This window comes from Ascaphus truei, chromosome 7 (assembly GCF_040206685.1).
Source record: "Ascaphus truei isolate aAscTru1 chromosome 7, aAscTru1.hap1, whole genome shotgun sequence".
NCBI lineage: Eukaryota > Metazoa > Chordata > Amphibia > Anura > Ascaphidae > Ascaphus > Ascaphus truei.
This window is the reverse complement of record NC_134489.1, coordinates 24,259,279-24,278,229: the sequence shown is the minus strand read 5'-3', so window position 1 is coordinate 24,278,229 and position 18,951 is coordinate 24,259,279. Positions and strand designations below refer to the sequence as shown.

At 47.6% G+C, this 18,951-nt stretch overlaps 1 protein-coding gene across 6 annotated transcripts in view; it reads right to left on the bottom strand.

Annotated features, from left to right (window-relative positions):
* The window catches only part of TRAF3IP1 (TRAF3 interacting protein 1), a 30,586-nt gene extending 21,629 nt beyond the window's left edge, over positions 1-8,957 (bottom strand). For all 6 annotated transcript variants that reach the window (XM_075607368.1, XM_075607370.1, XM_075607369.1 and 3 more), the window contains exons 1-4: positions 8,654-8,957; positions 6,165-6,233; positions 1,576-1,737; positions 818-961 (exon numbers count right to left, since the gene is read on the bottom strand). In XM_075607368.1, the coding sequence (XP_075463483.1) occupies positions 818-961; positions 1,576-1,737; positions 6,165-6,233; positions 8,654-8,776 (498 nt within the window). In that variant the 5' untranslated portion in view covers positions 8,777-8,957. The remainder of the gene's footprint in view (positions 1-817; positions 962-1,575; positions 1,738-6,164; positions 6,234-8,653) is intronic.
* Positions 8,958-18,951: the final 9,994 nt, after the last annotated feature.

Below are 18,951 nucleotides of genomic sequence, written 5' to 3'. Positions count from 1 at the left end.
AACCTTTCTTTCCATTTTCGGCAAATCTGGGCATTCTGGGGTTAATTTGTCTGTTTCATTGTAATAATAAAGTTTTGTCCCTTGAATTAACCGACCATGGACACGCACCCACGTGGAGGCGTTACTGTATACGCAAGTGCGCATGACATCAGAGACCTTTCACCTACCCATTCTGTTATTAATAAAGCTTTCCTCGCTTTGATTCCCTGTAAACCAATGGGAACCCGCGCTCGTTATAACTTACAGAGAAACGTAATGGGGGCGTGTCTTATCGTCTGACATCATGCGCACTTTTAATAATTTAAACATGCTGATCTTTACTACAACCCTACACCATGATGAAGCGCTATACGTGCGAAACGCAACGTTTTGCTGCCTCTTTAGGGGTCTTTTTGTATGGTCCAATAAAGTCTGTTGTTTTTTATGAGTGAGCCCCCTCTGGATCTGTTTTTTCATCTTGGATGGTGCTCCATTTTTCTCTACTCATCTTGCTGCTTTACCTACACGGATGCACATCATTGGACCTGCCAGGACTGATCCACATCTCTACAATAGTGAGTTCTGCTCATGTTTTTACTATTGCTATTATACTAGTGGGTGGGAGATTATTGTGTGTGTCAGTAATTGCTGCTTGTGTATACCGACAGGATACACTAGACACGTGTCTCCCTATACCTGCTGCTGATATGGTATACTGGACTCATGGAGGTACCTTATTTTCTCTCTCTCTCTATATATATATATAAGTATTATATACTGGATGGATGTCTGGTAGCACCAGGCACCTCCTACTTCCCCACAATGAACATGCGCTCACCTCCTTCTCCCTGTGCCCCTTCCGCTCCTCGTCCTTGGCCTCCCTGTTCTCTTTGTCCTGAGATTTGGAACTTGATGGCGGTTTCACTTTCAGGTCTGGCTTCTCCCCCGCCAGGACCCTTCTCACGGCGTCCTCGCTGGAGAGCTGGAAGGGATGGAGTGAGGGATGACGAATTAACTTGCTGCCACTTATAGCTCTGAGCTGCCCTACCCACAGAAAGAGGCAGCACAAACACACCGCTGTGCTGACACCAATACAGCCCTAAGGGACTATTCAACATCACTGCACCAATACTTTAAAGCAGCAGTCTCCCCTGACCATGATTAAACCGGAGGGTCCCCCAGAGCTCTTATGTGGGCAACCAACCTCCGGAGCACCTCTGGCTGTGCCCAAAAGAAAGCTGCAACTTCATCATGGAGATTATGCTGCGGATTTCTATTGGTGGCCCCGTGACTATATTTGTAGGTCTTCAGAAACTACAAAGAATGTAAATCTTATGTAACTTAGCATTCCCCTGGTACAGGTAAGGTAAAAAATAAAATAAAAAAAGATTGCTTCTTTAATGAAAACAGCTGTGTCTCTCTCTGAGATGCCTTGAGATTTTAGAGGTTACTTTTGTTCCCGAGTGGACCCCCAGAGAACTCCCCTACATATTCTGCATCCACTACAGCGTCCCTGCTTCCATTCCCTGGAGGTAAAGCTCAGGCCTGCAGTTTGGTGACAGTGAGGAGCCCTGCCCTGTGACGTCAGAAGCTCACCTTGTTCAGACAGCATTTCCCAATGGCTTGGAGCAGCTCATTGGTTCTCTCTGGCTCGTGTCCGGCCACAACCCGTGCAGGTTTCACCGCCAGCGACTCCCCGGCCACCAGCACAACCACATCAATGGCCTTCTGCAGGAAGATGATCTTGGCATCCTTATCCTGAGGAGATTCACATATAGAAGAGGTAGAACCTCTGTTATCAGCTCATCACTCAACAGCAGACATACTGCACTGGAGAATAATACTTAGTATGCCCCTACTCACAGCCCCTGGTAATAAACAGATTGTACAACATAATACCACTTAGGGAAGCATCCAATAAAGTGTGAGAGACAATATAAATGGTTAAAGGTCATTCACTTAACGATCAATAAAACGATAACTATCACACCTTTGTCAATGGACACCTTCGTTTTTCTGTTTACATCTGAACCCCTAAATATGATCATGCTTCGGTGTGTAGTATGAGTACTGAGTATCTGAATACATTTAGGTACTCAGTTTGTGCATTTATGCTGCAGCTTGCTCCAAAGCATTTGAACATGGAATACAGACGAGGTGTCCAGGGGATCACAGTAATGTGTGGCTGTAACAGCAGAGGTGTCCCTTGGGAACCTGTATGTGAATCTCACACACACTCACCTTAATCCTGAGCGCTACCTTCCTCTCCAACATTAAAATCCCATGTTTGTGAGGGAATCGTCAAAATTGGGTAAGCAATACTTTATTTTATTGATGGCTCCTGACTTGTTCTACAAACATATAGCTGTGCAAAGGGAGGAAGTATGAGATGCAGAAATAAATACCGTAAATGTTCGAATAATAGCCCGGGCCACTAGTTCCAATTTCCGTGCTTGTACCCAGCTACAATTCGAGCAAATCTGCTTCTCCCCAACTCACCCCCCCCACCTTTTTAACTTGGGAGGTTTTTACATTTTGCTGTATGGACAGGACCTACTATGGTTGTTTCCCCTCATACAGAGGTAAAAGGAAGGGTTCACAGTGTAGTGTTAGGACCTGAACATTTGGCCAAAGGGTTTAACTAAATAACCAAGGGGGTGCTGGCAAATCCCTCTAACACAGGACGCGCAGGAGAAGTCAGCATTCATCACCCCGAGTGGCTTATATGAATTTTAAGTTATGCCATTTAGGATGAAGAATGCCCTGGCTACCTTCCAACGCCTGGTCAATAGGTTACTGGATAAAAAGAGAAAAATTTCACCAAGCGCTCCTGTTGATGTTCTGAACGTACAATAATAAACGATACAATAATGTATGAAGTAGTGTCATACTACGAAACGCATAGGATTAACTATTTACTTATGCCTAGTAGGGTGTTGTATATTCTCTGCTTACACTGGCTCTATTAGAACTATTTTCATTCTTGTGTATCGGGCCGTGCAGACCGCCCCTGTGATGTCATAGCGCGACACTGCGAAGGAGCGACAACACCACCAACTGAGGACACTGCTGTAAGAGTGACCGCTCCCGGTTGTTGCTGTGCCGGTTTTAGAGCACACTCAGAGTGTTGGGGTGTCTCCTTCACTGTCTATTTATAAGACTGCTGCCGTGCTAATCTCCGATAATGAACTTTGGATGCCCCTGAGACCACCCGATCGAGGGAGGGTTTCTACTGAGACGGGTCTACTACGACTGGTTACTCATGAGGAGGAATCACACAGACACCATCCGAGACGTCTACCAGAGGGACCTATTCCTGGATCCTGAACTCCAATTGCCGATTGGTAACTTGTGTGCTTTGCACACTCAATGCTCATGTTCTAATTTTTTGATGTACGCTGAATACTTATCCCTATATTTTATGTAATAACATCTTGATTTACTTCACTATTTGCGTTTTGTGCTGTTTCTTTTGTTTCCATAGCACCATAAGCCAGGGGTCATGTACCATAACATGTCAAAGTTAAAAAGTCCCCTGCTTTTCCATTTTTCATGTACCCTTTGCCCCAGAAACGTGAAACTTCCTGAGTGCAAGTTTTAGTTGGGATATTTGGGTAGAAATTCAGTTATTTTGTTTGCAGGAGTTCGGCGGCCAAAGTTACCGGTAGTCCCCTAATTCTCCCCGGTGAGCAGGCATGATTTGCCGGTACGCGGGTTGAATTACCCCGTGGCTACCCAGTGTCCCCCAGGCTCCTTGTTTTCGAGCCCAGATATCCCAGACCAATTTTCCTTAACGGTACAGGTCTCCCCCCAGAAGTATTATGTAGTAAACTATAGACATCAGGAGTTCAAAAGGAGGGAGGATGTCCAAATGTGACAAAACCGTATGGTGGGCGAGGAAGGGCGAATTGCCAGGTTCAGAGAACAAAGGTTACCCTGTGGGAACACCTTTTGAGTCTGCCAGACCTGGCGGAGCCTGCCCAGCGGGTGGCAATGAGTTAGGCTGCACTTATAGTGTATTGAAGCCGTCACGTGCGTTTATAGTAAGCGCGACGCGACGGAGCGGTCGCTAGAAGTCAAGTCAATTAGATTTTTCCAGCAACCGTAGCGCGACTTCACCGTCGCCGGCGACGGCACTATAAGCGCAGCCTTAGCTGGGGGAGATACAGCTCGTAGGCGCATTTCCCATTGGCTAATTCGCATTTCCCGCCCACCCAGCTTTTTGAACCGGCTTGGCATGTCTCCTCCTCTGACATCAAAGGACAAGCCCCTATTCCTATTGGCTAGTGGGAGGGAATTCCCACGCTCTGATTGGTCGCTCCTCCTACCTCCATGCTGAACACACAACAGCGGAAGGTATGTAAGGAGATGCCCAAGTCAGGAGAACAAGATGATCTTGCGGCGTGAGTCAATGAAGCGCGGGTGGGCGTTTCCAAAGTTGCTCTGTTACAAATAGCAGAGCAACCGGCTTCATTTTTGGAGCTAAGAAAGCCTGCCCTGTAGAGACTAAGTCAGACGCAAGGTCCAAGTTCTCATTTTAGAACATAGCAGTCGCGGCTAGGGTTTCTAGTCCAAAAGTGGACCAGGAAGCCGGGAGGGATTTCACGGTCAGGGTAAGCCTTCCAAAGCAGGCGCCCTGCACCTATTTGAGCCTACTTTTCACCCCCCAGACTCCCAGTAACTGTGTATTTCGGCTGTATTTTGTATATTCATTGTGTGTATGTGGGTTTACCCGAATAAACACCATTTTATTCCACTACCTTGTTTTGCCTATTGAATGATCCCGGTATAAAAAAGTGTTAAAAGTTCCGGCCTCCCGTGACAGTAATAAAGGACACTAGTTTGTCAATCAACAGTTTCGGGTCTTTATGTGCCACTGCCGTTTTCCTTCCCAGTGATAATTGTTTATTTTTCATAAAGCCACATAGCCACCTTGTGCTTGCCATAAAACGTTCTTGTTTCTTGACGTGTGCAGCAGCAAACACCTCAACATTCTTTCTTCTAATCCTTTTTCTTGACACACTACGCAGACGTTCCCTATGTGCCGCTATCCAATCCATCAGTTGATCACCGATTTCCTTCCCGACTTCCTGCCTGTGCCCTCCAAACGTTTATTTTCTTACTTTGATCAGGTGTTCCCAGTTTTTCCTTCATCTTGCGCCAGTCATGGATACGTTTAAGATCAACTTCAAATTACGAGCTGCAGCTTCTCCGCTGTTTTCCTCTGCGTAAATTACGTTAAGTAGCCATAATTATAATAAATGGTTTGTTATGGCTAAAACATATAACGTTAATAAACAGCACTTCTAAAACGAACAGCGACAGCACTGGTAAACAAGTTTGCCATCTTCCCCTTTTATTTTGACATGCACTGGTACACATGCAGGTTGGCCCGGCCACTATTGAGACCCGGCCACTATTTACAATTTCTGTGCTTGTACCCGACAACAATTTAAGCACCGGCTACTATTTAAGCCCCAGCAATTAATAGATCATTTACAGTACAATACACTATCTGAGCCATTCCAAGTGTACACTGCGGAGGTATAAACCCAGAAAAGCCCTATGAATAGGTTTTTGCCAGGAAGGGATCACAGGCTGCCCCTGACCAGGACGGTCAGAGCAAGAAAGCAATATGTAGAGGAACCCAGAAAGTATTACTGCAGCTTCATAAACAATGTGTTCTGGCTGCAGATGTATATTCACTACTAGTATCATGTGGTGACTTCGATGGATGAGTGAACTACAAGTTTAACCCATTGGTTGAAGCTGTCACAGCTTGACAAACCCATCAAGCATGGCACATAAACCTCTGTGGGTGACCTTGTGCAGTCTCCATGTGTCTCAGCTGTAACTGGGCAACAATAATGATATTTCTTTGCAGGTTGCCATGTAGGCGAGAGCTGAGGAATGTGCTGCCCGGATTCTATGTTGTCGGAAAGCACATTCATGTAAAGTTGACGAACACATCAGGTACACTGGGAGATGCTATATGTCTACACAAATTATACTAGACAAGCACTTGTGCTATAAAAAAAAAAGTAAAAAAAAAAAGTAAAAAAAAAAAATCTAACGACAGGTCACGCATTATACAGTAAGAATCTGAAAGTGAGCAGCCAGCCTCCTGTGGCACTAAGTGCTTGATAAGAGGACTTGTGGTACGGGGTTGATGGCCTGACACTTACCTTTACATTATCTGATTTCATCTCCGATTCCGTGTACAGACCCTTGAAAAACCCTGTGGTTCGGATCACCTGCAGAAGTGAAATACACAGAAAGGTGAAAGGAAAACCTACATCGGAAAAAAACAAACAAAAAAATGTGAACAAAAAACAAGATGTGTTGATACCAGCCAGGAGCTGCAGGATGACTGTTGTCGCTCAGATGCGTTTGTGTTCCCAAGTTCATTTCTATTTCATTTGTCCAGAATGCAACAAATGTTTGGCACAAAACCCATTCAATATCACTTAAGCCTGAATGAATTGGGCTGTGAAGCCGATTATTCCACGTTGAATGGAATGAAGTTCAATTAATTTGAGGAAGTCAACTTCACCGACATGGAGCCAACAGATTCCCAAATATTGTACCTGGACATTATTATGGTCCTTGTATATGGCACATAGACTTTATTAAGGTCCTTGTGACGTGACAATTATAGGGCATAATAAAAAGGGGCAACCAGTGTAGGGAAAAGAAAAACGTCTCACAAACAGCCCAAACAAAACAAAAAAAGGGGTTCTAACATTTAGTGTGTGTGTAAAGAGGAGTGTTTTGGAGTAATAATGGACTCTCTATGGCCCATGGGAAGTCGGCAGCGCCTGAGCTACAGTTGGTGTTAGTTGCTAAGTAATACCTGGATGTTTTCACACATCTCCAGGGAGAGGCCGCAGATATGAAGTCATGTTTACACCTTGTGTCCGATCCTCAATGTGATCACTTAATCCGACACTAATCTGGCAGCCACAGCAGGAAATGGGCCGCACAGCAAGATAACGGGGGCAGATTAATAAATGGCAACATCTTCACCATAACAACACAATGGTGTTCAGCTACCAGGGGAGACAACCACGCAACACAGCCAAGGGGGGGCAAACAAATATATATATACACTGCTGGGGTATATACTTAGTCACATACACAGATACTTAGACACATTTATAACCCGTCACTTCAGTCTCACTGATATTTCCCCTTCTCCCCCCAGGTTTCTCCTGTGCAGGGTGGGTGGCAGTTATAGCCCATTTTCCACCCCAATAATCCCTTTTCTACCACCACATACTCTGACTCCCCCCCCCCCCGCAGGTTCTACATAACTTCTAACTTGGATCCCTCTCTCTGTCCCCCCTTTATTCGGGAATCCCCCTGACTCTCTCCCCCCTTCTCTCTGCCCCCCCCTTCCCTCGGGATTCCCCCCCTCTCTGTGCCCCCCCCTTCCCTCGGGATTCCCTCTCTCTGTCCCCCCCTTACCTCGGGATTCCCTCTCTCTGTCCCCCCCTTCCCTCAGGATTCCCTCTCTCTGTCCCCCCCTTCCCTCGGGATTCCCTCTCTCTGTCCCCCCCTTCCCTCGGGATTCCCTCTGTCTGTCCCCCCCCTTCCCTCGGGATTCCCTCTCTCTGTCCCCCCTTCCCTCGGGATTCCCTCTCTCTGCCCCCCCCCCTCCCTCGGGATTCCCTCTCTCTGCCCCCCCCTTACCTCGGGATTCCCCCTCTCTGTCCCCCCCTTCCCTTGGGATTCCCTCTCTCTGTCCCCCCCTTCCCTCGGGATTCCCCCTCTCTGTCCCCCCCTTCCCTCGGGATTCCCCCTCTCCGTCCCCCCCTTCCCTCGGGATTCCCCCTCTGTCCCCCCCTTCCCTTGGGATTCCCTCTCTCTGTCCCCCCCTTCCCTCGGGATTCCCCCTCTCTGTCCCCCCCTTCCCTCGGGATTCCCCCTCTCCGTCCCCCCCTTCCCTCGGGATTCCCCCTCTCTGTCCCCCCCTTCCCTCGGGATTCCCCCTCTCTGTCCCCCCCTTCCCTAGGGATTCCCTCTCTCCATCCCCCTCTACCCCCGGGATTCCCCCTCTCTCTGTCCCCCCCTTCCCTCGGGATTCCCCCTCTCCGTCCCCCCCTTCCCTCGGGATTCCCCCTCTCTGTCCCCCCCTTCCCTCGGGATTCCCCCTCTCTGTCCCCCCCCTTCCCTCGGGATTCCCTCTCTCCGTCCCCCACTACCCCCGGGATTCCCCCTCTCTCTGTCCCCCCCTTTCCCTCGGGATTCCCCCTCTCTGTCCCCCCCTTCCCTCGGGATTCCCCCTCTCTGTCCCCCCTTCCCTCGGGATTCCCCCTCTCTCTGTCCCCCCCTTCCCTCGGGATTCCCCCTCTCTCTGTCCCCCCCTTCCCTCGGGATTCCCCCTCTCTCTGTCCCCTCCTTCCCTCGGGATTCCCCCTCTCTCTGTCCCCCCCTTCCCTCGGGATTCCCCCTCTCTCTGGCCCCCCTTCCCTCGGGTTTCCCCCTCTCTGTCCCCCCCCCTTCCCTCAGGATTCCCCCTCTCTGTCCCCCCCTTCCCTCGGGATTCCCCCTTTCTGTCCCCCCCCTTCCTCGGGATTCTCCGTCTCTCTGTCCCCCCTTCCCTCGGGATTCCCCCTCTTTCTGTCCCCCCTTCCCTCGGGATTCCCCCCTCTCTCTGTCCCCCAGGTCTCACCTCGGACAGGATGTCATGCAGGTACCGGAATGGCGGTTTCCCGAGCAGCTTGTCGGTGAGCGGCGGCTTCCGGATCACCTTCCCCAAGGACTCCTGAGTGCGCCGGAGAACCGAGGGGTCCATCCCGGGGACAGGGAGGGCCCGGCCGGCACGGGTCCCTGGGCCTGTATATCGCCGGGGCTCTGTGTCACAGGTATAGCGCAGTCCGGTTCTCCGGAGTCCAGTCGCGGGTATCCCCCGGCCGCCTTAGCACAGTGCAGTCCTTCCCTTCCCACAATCCCCCGCGGGACCCCCACTCTGCGCACGCGCCGCCTCAGCCGTTACCTGGTGTCCGCGGCCATGGCAACCATCAGCAACACACAGCGCGCGCTGAGGGGAGGTGCATCCAGCAAGGGGGCGTGGCGTCACTGACATTTAAAGGGCCGCGAGCCCTGTGCTTCTGGTAACTCAGCCCGGCAAACATCAGGCCCGAGAGCCCGGCAAATGTATATGGGGGGTGGATATTTTTTCCGCCCCAAAATGTTGCCGCCCTGGGCCGGGGCCTAATGGGAAATCTTCATCTGCCTTCAGTACCATGCGTATTCCTCTCTTTGGATATACACAGCACACAGCACACAGCACACAGCACACAGCACGCTAACGTATGTATGGTGTCACAGTTACTGTGTTTTGTATACAGTAACTTATAATGTATGCGTGCTGTGTCTCTCCCTATCCGCTCCCGTTCTGGGTGATGTAGTTAATTAATTTATAAAATGTGTTACCAGGAAGTAATGCATTGAGAGTTACCTCTCGTTTTCAGGTACGTCCTGGGCACAGAGTTATAAAAATACATGGTTACTGTCAAGAGAGAGGGGATTTGGCCCGGGATTAAAGGGGTTACACCCCATTTGGCCACCCTCTACTCTCACCTGGGAAGCAAGGGGTTAACTGGACTGGGGTCCAGTAATGTGGTTTTGCCTTGCTTCAGCCATCCAACTGTTTATTCCCCTGTAAAAATGTATTGTTTCTGTTCCAGTGACTGCACCACACAAACACTGGGATCCATCCGGGAGGGCAAGGGTTAATAGTTGAATAGTGATTATAGCCCTTTGTTTAAGTTATCCTCAAAGATGCCTGCCTACTAAGGAATGCGACCAAATGTTTAGGAAGCTGGAGTGGTTTGGGAGTGTTATAACTCACACTTACAAACCATAGTATCCTGCCAGACACCTCATTTGGTAGACTGGTCAAACGCCCCTGATTTAGGAGTGGGGCTACAGAATGAGTGACCTTATTAAATATAAGAATATTATGAGATTTCCTCGGCTGAACGTGCTAAAAGCTACATATGTGTATTCGTGGGACTGATTCGCACATAAGGATTACAGACACCTGATGTCTCGCCGGTACTAAGAGACAGATATTAATATCTCTCTTAATTTTAGTATTACACGGTAGTATTTAGTCTCATTGGGAGCGTCATGCGTGCCGGAATGTATTAATATGTCTCGCGTGCCAGTAAGTATCACTGAACTGAAGTTATGAAGTTATTTACAGTGTATATGGGAATTTTGGATCTGCTCTGAAAAATGCAGACTCCATCTGCTGTGTTAAATAAGGCAGGGAGAGCATCCTGCAAGAATTAGCATAGGCCAGTGATCAAAAGGTAACTGCCCTAATTGTTTATACTGGGGGCAGGAACCAAGGAACTGAGTGTTTTTAAGTGTGATACTTCACACATACAATGCCAAAATCTGCTTCAAAGAGATTTTTTTTCTAGCCAACTCGGCATCTAAGGTTAAGAGATGGGCTTGAAATGGTATTTAACCCAGTGTCAGCCCTTACTCAAATGTCTTCATGTGTCTTCATGATCTTCATGTATTGCTGTGATGTCTTCATCTGAAACTGAATTATGGAAGAAATGGCCCATCCTGTATCCTGATAGCTTTTCTTGTCCTAACCTTTAAGTAAGTGTCCATATTTTGTCTGTTATTTGTATATCTCGTGTGTTCACCTTTTTCAAGGAATAAATTATATTTTATCATATCTAAGTCTCGTCCAGTTCAACCCAGTTATATCTTTGGTGGTGTATTATTCATAGCCTGTCACAAAGCTCCCGTCACAGTTACATTAAATGAACAGAGGTTATACAGTCAATGCACAAGCGTTTCATGGACAGATAGAGTTGTAAAATTGGGTACAGGGGATAAAAGGGCTGGCGAGTTTCAGTTTGAAATAGAGAAGCTTTAACATCAGCAAACAGCTCACACCCTTTAGCTGCGCCAAAGGCTGTCTGCCTTTGGGGCGACGCAGATGTACACTGGAGGGGTATATAGAGAAACCAAGTATAAGCTCAGGACCAAAAAGTCAAATACAAATGTAAGTATATACTTGCATCAAAAACGGAGCATAGGTGAGGTTCAGAGGGTGTATTCATATACACAGGATGATAGGAAACACGAAGATGGGGAATAATAGAATGAAGGCACTTCGAACCCTCAGATGAAACAACAATGAAGTCCTCAGTGAAAGTCCAAAACTTACAAGGAATCCCTGTGTCTCATGTATGCCGGTGTGGAGTACTGAAGTACTCCCGATCATCCACCGTCCTGTTCCTCCAGCTGATAGGGCTCCCATGCCGTTCAGCTGTTTGTAGAACCTCAGTTACCCCCAACAGCGTCTCTTCAAAGGTTTAGTATCAGAAAAGTAGTGGGTGAATCGATGAGGCGGCAGCTCCTTCAAAATTGAAACTCACCAGCAAGAAGAAAAATAAAAAATGTTTATTAAACAACATACAATATACAAAAACACCAACACAATCTGGAAACCCAGGCCCACCAGGAGGAGAGAGTTTTCAGTTTTTGTTTTTGTATATTTTAAACATTTTTTTTATTTTTCTACTTGCTGGTGAGTTTCAGTTTATAAGGAACTGCTGCCTCATCGATTTACCCACTACTTTTCTCGTACACTGAAGGGGTTCAGGTTGAATGCAGCTGTGGATTCTAAGTCTTTTGTCTTCCACTATATGTATACAGTGGTGTGAAAAAGAAAGTACACCCTCGTTGAATTCCATGGTTTTACATATCAGGACATAATAACAATCATCTGTTCCTTAGCAGGTCTTAAAATTAGGTAAATACAACCTCAGATGAACAACAACACAAGACATATTACACCGTGTCATGATTTATTTAACAAAAATAAAGTCAAAATGGAGAAGCTAAGCTAAGCTTGCACCAACCCTGGTATTTTCTCTATTTCTGAGAGAACCAAGTGTTCCAGAACCAGAGAAGCGGTCTGAGGATTCACAGAGAAGATGTAATCTCCATATGCGCAGTCACTCACACATGGCCGTGTGAGTGTCAACATTATTATTGTATCCACAATCCATCCCCTCCCCGCACGATCTCATCCTTCCCTCCCCACCATTTCTTCCCCCTACCCATCCTGTCTATCAAGACCTTAAATTGATTCAAGCTTGATTATCATTTATTAATTTCATTAATGTGAATGTGCTCACAAGTAATATTTTTATTTGGTATATATACACACACACACACACACACACACACACACACACACACACCTAGACACACGTGTAGAAGAAGTGCCCACCTTACCGGTCATATACAGCCAAACATGCCTGACGGGTGCAGTGCCGGGCGCTGCGTAGTATCCAGGTAAGAGAAATGCGGTGGCACACGAGTCTTAAATAAATAACCGGTTTATTTAATTCTTTGTCAATGTTTCAAAACTGTAATAACGTACATCAAAGTGCAAGTGCTTAAACCATACACAGATACAAAATGTGAACTCCCCTGGCGACCCTGGTCAGAGTTCACTGGTAACAGAACAGGGTGAAGATAGGAGAGAGGAATCATCTGCCAAAGTGAGAACTAAAGGGATAAAATGGGTTTATCAAGCACGGGATTGACTTGTTTCATATCAACCGAATTTTTTTTCTTTTGTTTTGTATATTTTTGATTGGTGACTGTCTATATTTGTTAGTTAATAATCAATACATATACATATGTATAATATAATTTTTGTATTTTATTGTATGGTTTTGTACTGTATTATTTTGTATTGTATGTTCACTGTTCTAAAAAAAAGTGGTTAATAAAGAAAGAATTAAAAAAACATATACAGATACAAAGCGGAAATATACGGGGAAACTCCATAGTACTCACAGAGAAAAACGTCAAACAGCTGGTATCACCCAATATACCATTTATATGAACACAACATGAATAGCCAACAGTAACTCCTCATTGTGTACGCTTCACTGCAGCAACTCCAATTGCCTTTATTCTTTTACATACAGAAGGGAGGAAACAACTAAATATAATCACCAACTCTGATATCACCCCAGCAGGGAAGGACTTGCTTATCAGCAATAAATACAATTCAGCCCCAGTCTCAGCTAAAGCATTGCCTGCGATAAGGATATCAATCTATATACTGATGGCATTGCATTTCGAATGACGTAGTGTACATCCGTGTGCCCTATTCAGAAGGAGATATAAAGATAAAAGGTTGAAAAATGTACCGCGGGGAGGGATCAGTCCCATTGTGCAGCCGCAAGCACTGGTTCTCATAGATAGGTGCTTAAAGTATCAAAACCGGGCAATGTGTCAAAGATTCAAACATTGCTTATTGCATAATAAACTATACCTATGTAACAGGTGTTCCCCCACCCCCTGGGAGATTTCGCTGTTACCTGGTGTTGTTGTGCTGCTCCCCTGCTTGGCTCACAGGATACTGAGTTTCCGCCGGTGTTAGTGGGGAAGACAGGACAGGCTTTAGGGATATTCTTAGCACTCGGTGCAGAGCGTCCATCTCCAGAATGCCCCCACAGAGCTGGCTGCAGTTCCTGCAGGAAAACCCTCTTGTACTCCCCCCGGATTAACTGCACTCTCAGGCAGGAGTATAAAACAGGATGGTTCTTTAGGCCTCGGTCCCGCTGCGCTCGTTGGCGCGGGCGGCGGGTCGCGAGTTCCCCACCAGCAGGGGAATCCTCGCGAGCCGGTCCCGGTCCCCCCTGGCTGCACAGCTGACTACACGCTGTCGCGCGTCAGCCGCTGGAGACACCAGAGAATGGTGTTTCCTAGCGTTGACGCGTGACGTGTGTGGCTGTGAGCCAATGGGGAGGGGAGGCTTCGGGAGGAGGAGAGGCTTCGGGGAGCGGGGAGGAGTGTGGAGTGAAAGCAGGTGAGTGCCTTTCTCTGTGTGTGTGCCTGTCTGTGTGTGTGTCTGTCTGTGTGTGTATGTGTCTGAGTGCGTGAGTGCCTTTCTCTGTGTGTGTGTCTGAGTGCGTGCCTGTCTGTGTGTGTATGTGTCTCAGTGCGTGAGTGCCTGTCTGTGTGTGTGTGTGCCCGAGTGCCTGCCTCTGTCTGTGTGTGTGTGTGTGTATGAGTGCGTGAGTGCCTGCCTGTGTGTGCGCGCGTGTGTGTGTGTATGAGTGCGTGAGTGCCTGCCTGTGTGTGTGTGTGCGCGTGTATGAATGAGTGCCTGCGTGTGTGTGTTTAAACTTACCTTCCAGCTCCAGCCCGAGTCCGTGGAGGGAGGGGGGGGAGAGTAGCGGGTCCCTCCGCTCAAGCCACGCCCCCCCTCCCTGTCAAACCGCCCACCTCCCGCCCACCTCCCGATCAAACCTCCCACCTCCCGCCCACCTCCCGCTACGGCTCCCGCTCCCTACAGACCGCAGATCGCGGTCTGTGTATCTCAGCGCACCGCCTGTCAGCAGCGCAGGTGCGCTGACTCTGGGAGCGGGGCCTTAGCCTTATTCTTCCAACAGGATACAGCATACAGCCGGTACACTTCTTAGGACGGTCCCTGGACTCAACCCAGGAGCTTGAGGCCTATCCTTAGCTCCCTTATACCCTGCTGGAATAAAGGGCAGTATCCCACTCCCCTGCGGGGGGGGAAGGAAGGTGGCCAGAGCCCTGGCTTCTCACCCCCAACTCTCAGCACAGAGAACTGAACCGAACCGCACAGAACAACCACTACATTTAGCCCTGCAGCCCCTTATGTACCCAAGGGGGGGTCTTAGGTCTGAGCCCCTGATAGGGCAGCACACAGGCCCTTGACCCACCCACCCTGTCACTCAAGGAAGCTGCTCACTGCAGGTGAAAACCCAGATTAACCCTAACACAGCCTGCACTAGTACCAGGGCATATGTGTTAGGCAGGGCAGATTAGTAGCCAAGAGGATACATGGCTACACCTATACAGAGGTTTTAAAGCTAAATGTGTTGGAGGTAGCAATTCTCCTGCATGCATGTAAAGACATGGTAATGTAACACACACCTTTCATACAGTATATCCTACAAGAGGGGAGAAGGGGAGAAGGGTGTGTGCCCCTCACAGCAGTAACTTGTAGCGAAGCCTTTAAATCAGTGGCGTAGCAACAGCTCGGGGCAAAGATCGGGGGCACCCGCTCTTGGGGGGCCTGCTCTCGTGGTTGACCATATCTGTCGCAGCATGCGCAAATCTATCAATCTGCACGATCTGCATTTGCAGGTCGCTCATGCACTTGTGTGACCGGCAAGCTCCAATCACGCATGCGTGGTCGGCAAACATTGATCGCGCATGCGCACCAGGAGCCCGCAAGTGCAGATCACGCATGCGCAGGAGTAGCCGGCCAAATTTTGCCCAGGCCCCCGAGCATGTCCAGCTACGCCACTGCTTTAAACATTGGTTATAATTAGGGATTACGGTTTTTAACCGAAAAAACACCACTGACTGGCCAGCGTGCACTTTCAGTTAAACACGATAAACACTGGAAATGAAGCATCATTTTCTATTGAGATCAGCCTCATGAAACTGGGCTCTCTCCTATTTATAAGGAAGATCCCAATATGTGTCTTACTCAGGCTCTAACACTTACCACCTTTTATTACCCTGGGGTCCCCCCAAGGTTCTGTTCTGGGGGCCTAACTCTTTCCTGTCCTTTTGTAAGACAGCTTCTACGCACTTATACGCAGATTACACCATCACACAGTATATACAGGCAGCTCCAGCCTCTCTGACCTTGAAAATGTCAGCAATCTGATTTTTCCAAAGGTCGAAAACTGGATCAATCAAAACAAACTGTTTTAAACAATGACAAAACAGTAACTACAGGAGGATACTTAAGGCTAAACGTTTCAAGCTTAGAATGACGGCTACTGATCAGAACCAACTCTGACACTAATCTTGCCTCAGTAACCAATTTCAAATATTTGGGTATTTGATTAGACTCATCTAACATTTGGTTTGCATATTGATGCACTAACATCCAATATTTATTACAAACTGGGTGCACTTTGTAGAAAGAAATCCTGCTTAAATTCCTTGTTCAGAAGGCGCATTGCAATTATTGACTATGGTGACATAGTATATAATAAGAACCCCAAACACAATATGTTGTTTTGGTTTAATATGTATCTACAACACCCACCATTGTGATATGTTAATTGAGCTAGGTTGGCTATCTCTTGAGTCCAGACGCAATGTACATTTATCCTGTATTACCTTCAAATACTTTCTGGACACATTACCTAATTATCTGAGCAGGGTCTCACCCCTACTGTACCCAGCCCTTATCTCCTTAGATCTTCCTCCTAAAGCCTGCTCATGGTCCCAAGGTTCAATAAAGAATCCTTCTCTTATCACACGCCCCACTTCTGGAACAATTTACCCGTTTCTCAAACCCGTCTCCTTTTTAAGTTCTTTCAAGACTTTGGCCTTTTCATACATTATACATGTTTGTAACACTGTCATTTATAATGTTGCCAATATATTTTGTACTCAGGAAGGACAGATAAATCCCAATGTATTTATACAAACATTTTTATAAATTCATAAATCTCCTCTTCTAACTTTTCCCTATAACTCTCCCCTGTCTGCTCCTATAAGTGCTTCCCAAATCCCTGAGGGGAGCAGCTCTAGGGTTCCACAAAGTGACTCCCCGTGGTTTATAAAGTTATAGATCAGTGCCCCACATCCCGCTTCTTCTAATCACAAGCTAAACTATTTTATTTTTAAAGAATAAATAATGTATTTTAACAATACCCCTCCTTGGCTCTTCTGACATAAATACACCCCCATGCTTTTATTATGTGCAATCTCAGGCTCCATGTTTAAATGGCTTCTTCTCTTGTGCATTCAGTCACAGTATCACTGTTTTTTTAATGGTAGGGCTGCAGACAATATACATTTGTGTCATATTTTATATCTAGGGTTGCCAAAAATACTGGACACTGTGCGACACGCTTGAGACACACACACCTCCGCTCCATGCTGTTTCCTCCTCTTGGCCCCACCCCCAGGGCGCCTGACACCTCCTCCTGATTGGCTGCATTACCTAGCAGCAGCTAGTCAGGATGGAGGTAGCTGCCCAGCCCCCTAGCAACAGCCCCGCTCGGGGGAAATACTGCGACCCCCCCCAGGCTGGCAGGTCACTATGTCCAGAGAGTAATACCGGACACATACATGTCCAGTATTACCTCTTATTTTTACTGGACAGTGTCCAAATACAGGTCAGTCTTGTTCAATACTGGACGCCCGGCAACCGTGTTTATATCCCCAGATTTAACTCCCCCCGCTGAGCTGTGTGCAATCTTCACATTAGGGCCGCGCTGTCCCACCCCGCTCATGGAGACCTGGACAATCCTTAAAGATCAGTTATCTGCATCCTGCTCTGATCCCTGTGAGCCTACATGTTATCCCACTGGCTCCGAAGCCACACAGAGCCATGTGCTACACCCAGAGACGGCTGAAATCAGCAGCATTTAGGGCTCTGCACACACACACAAAATGCCATTCTGTAGGGGAAACGCTGAATTTGATCAGTGAGATTCCAATAAAGTCTGTGACCCTGGGCTAAAAATCAGCGAGGCCGACTACAGATCAGCGGGAGGGGACAGCTGTGCATGAAGTCCACCATATCTGTGGACAGGTTAATATGAGCTGGTGGTATACTCCGTGTAGAAGTTATAAGCGTTTGAAATATTAAGTGTCCAGGAGGTTAAAATGTACCTCTCTCCGGAGTCCAGTGCGACCTAACGGTGCCCGCGGTACCCTCAGAAGTAAGAGATGAAGAAAAATGTGATTTTGTTTTTTTAACAGACCCGAAAAGAGCAGGACATGCTCGGGAGACAGATACTAACTGATTTGGGTCCCTGGCGGTTGACGTCTCTGGACCCCTCCTCAATAAGCTGTGAGGCTACCTTCCCCGGACTGGGGAAGATCTCAGCCCCACTGGTTAGGGGCCCGTGGGAGAGGGCAGCGTGCTCACGATGCAGGAGGGTGACAGCCAGGCCAGAGAACGGGTGCAGCCGATGGAGGTGGGATTTCTCACGTGTGAAACATGAACCTTTTACTTGCTCACGTCCCAGAATACACCATATAATAATAACCATGTTTCTTTTCTTGTATAGCGCTGACAATATACGCAACGCTGTACATACAAATTGTGCAGGTCTCTGCCCCGTCACAAGGAGCTGCCACCAGGAATTGAACCCGGCTCCCCTGCTTTAAACTCAGCGTCATTGTTCTCTGAGTCAGTGTCTCGGCTCATAGAGCCGCTCCTTCACGGACACATTCTTCTGTATACAGTGAAGGGATTGGGGCACACACTTACCTAGTATAAGCCAGACTGCTTGTGAGGGTGCTTCTGTCACTGTACCTATCAGATACTGTACACAAATAACATGGTGTGCCTGTCCCTTTCTTATTTATATATATATACCAGTCTTTCTGGGTGCAGAAGTAGGAGGAAATAACATCAGATTTGCCCAGCAAAACCCCCACGCACAATCTGGTGCTGTTTTAGAGGCAGGAAACATTTAGAAGTGACCTCAGGATACTTGATCTTCAAGAACCCACCCTTTGTGTCTTCCACGGTGGAACAAGTCCCTCTAAACACTCCGCTTTCCCCACCCCGTGATACTATCCCCGGGACAGGCTGGGATTACGGGGAATGAAGAACAGAAAGCGCAGAGGGTTCAGGATCCGTGAGCATTTCCCCTGTTTGATACACAGAGGGGGCGGCTCCTCTGTCTCTGCATGAATAAAGCCAGAGGGGTTTCTGTGCCAAGGGGGCGCAGTGCTGGGGCAGAGTAACTGCCCCATACTGTATGTATCAATAAAAAGGCATTTTAATGGCAGTAATGTGCTGTGACACAGACGCATCGCCCCATAATTGCGCTACGTTTGCCTTCATGCACATGCCCCGGAGGCTGGAATAACCAGGATGTTTCATTTAATCATTTTATTTTTGTAGCCCAACCCAGACTCTTTAAAAGGTTTAACCTCTTGATAGCCATACGTCCT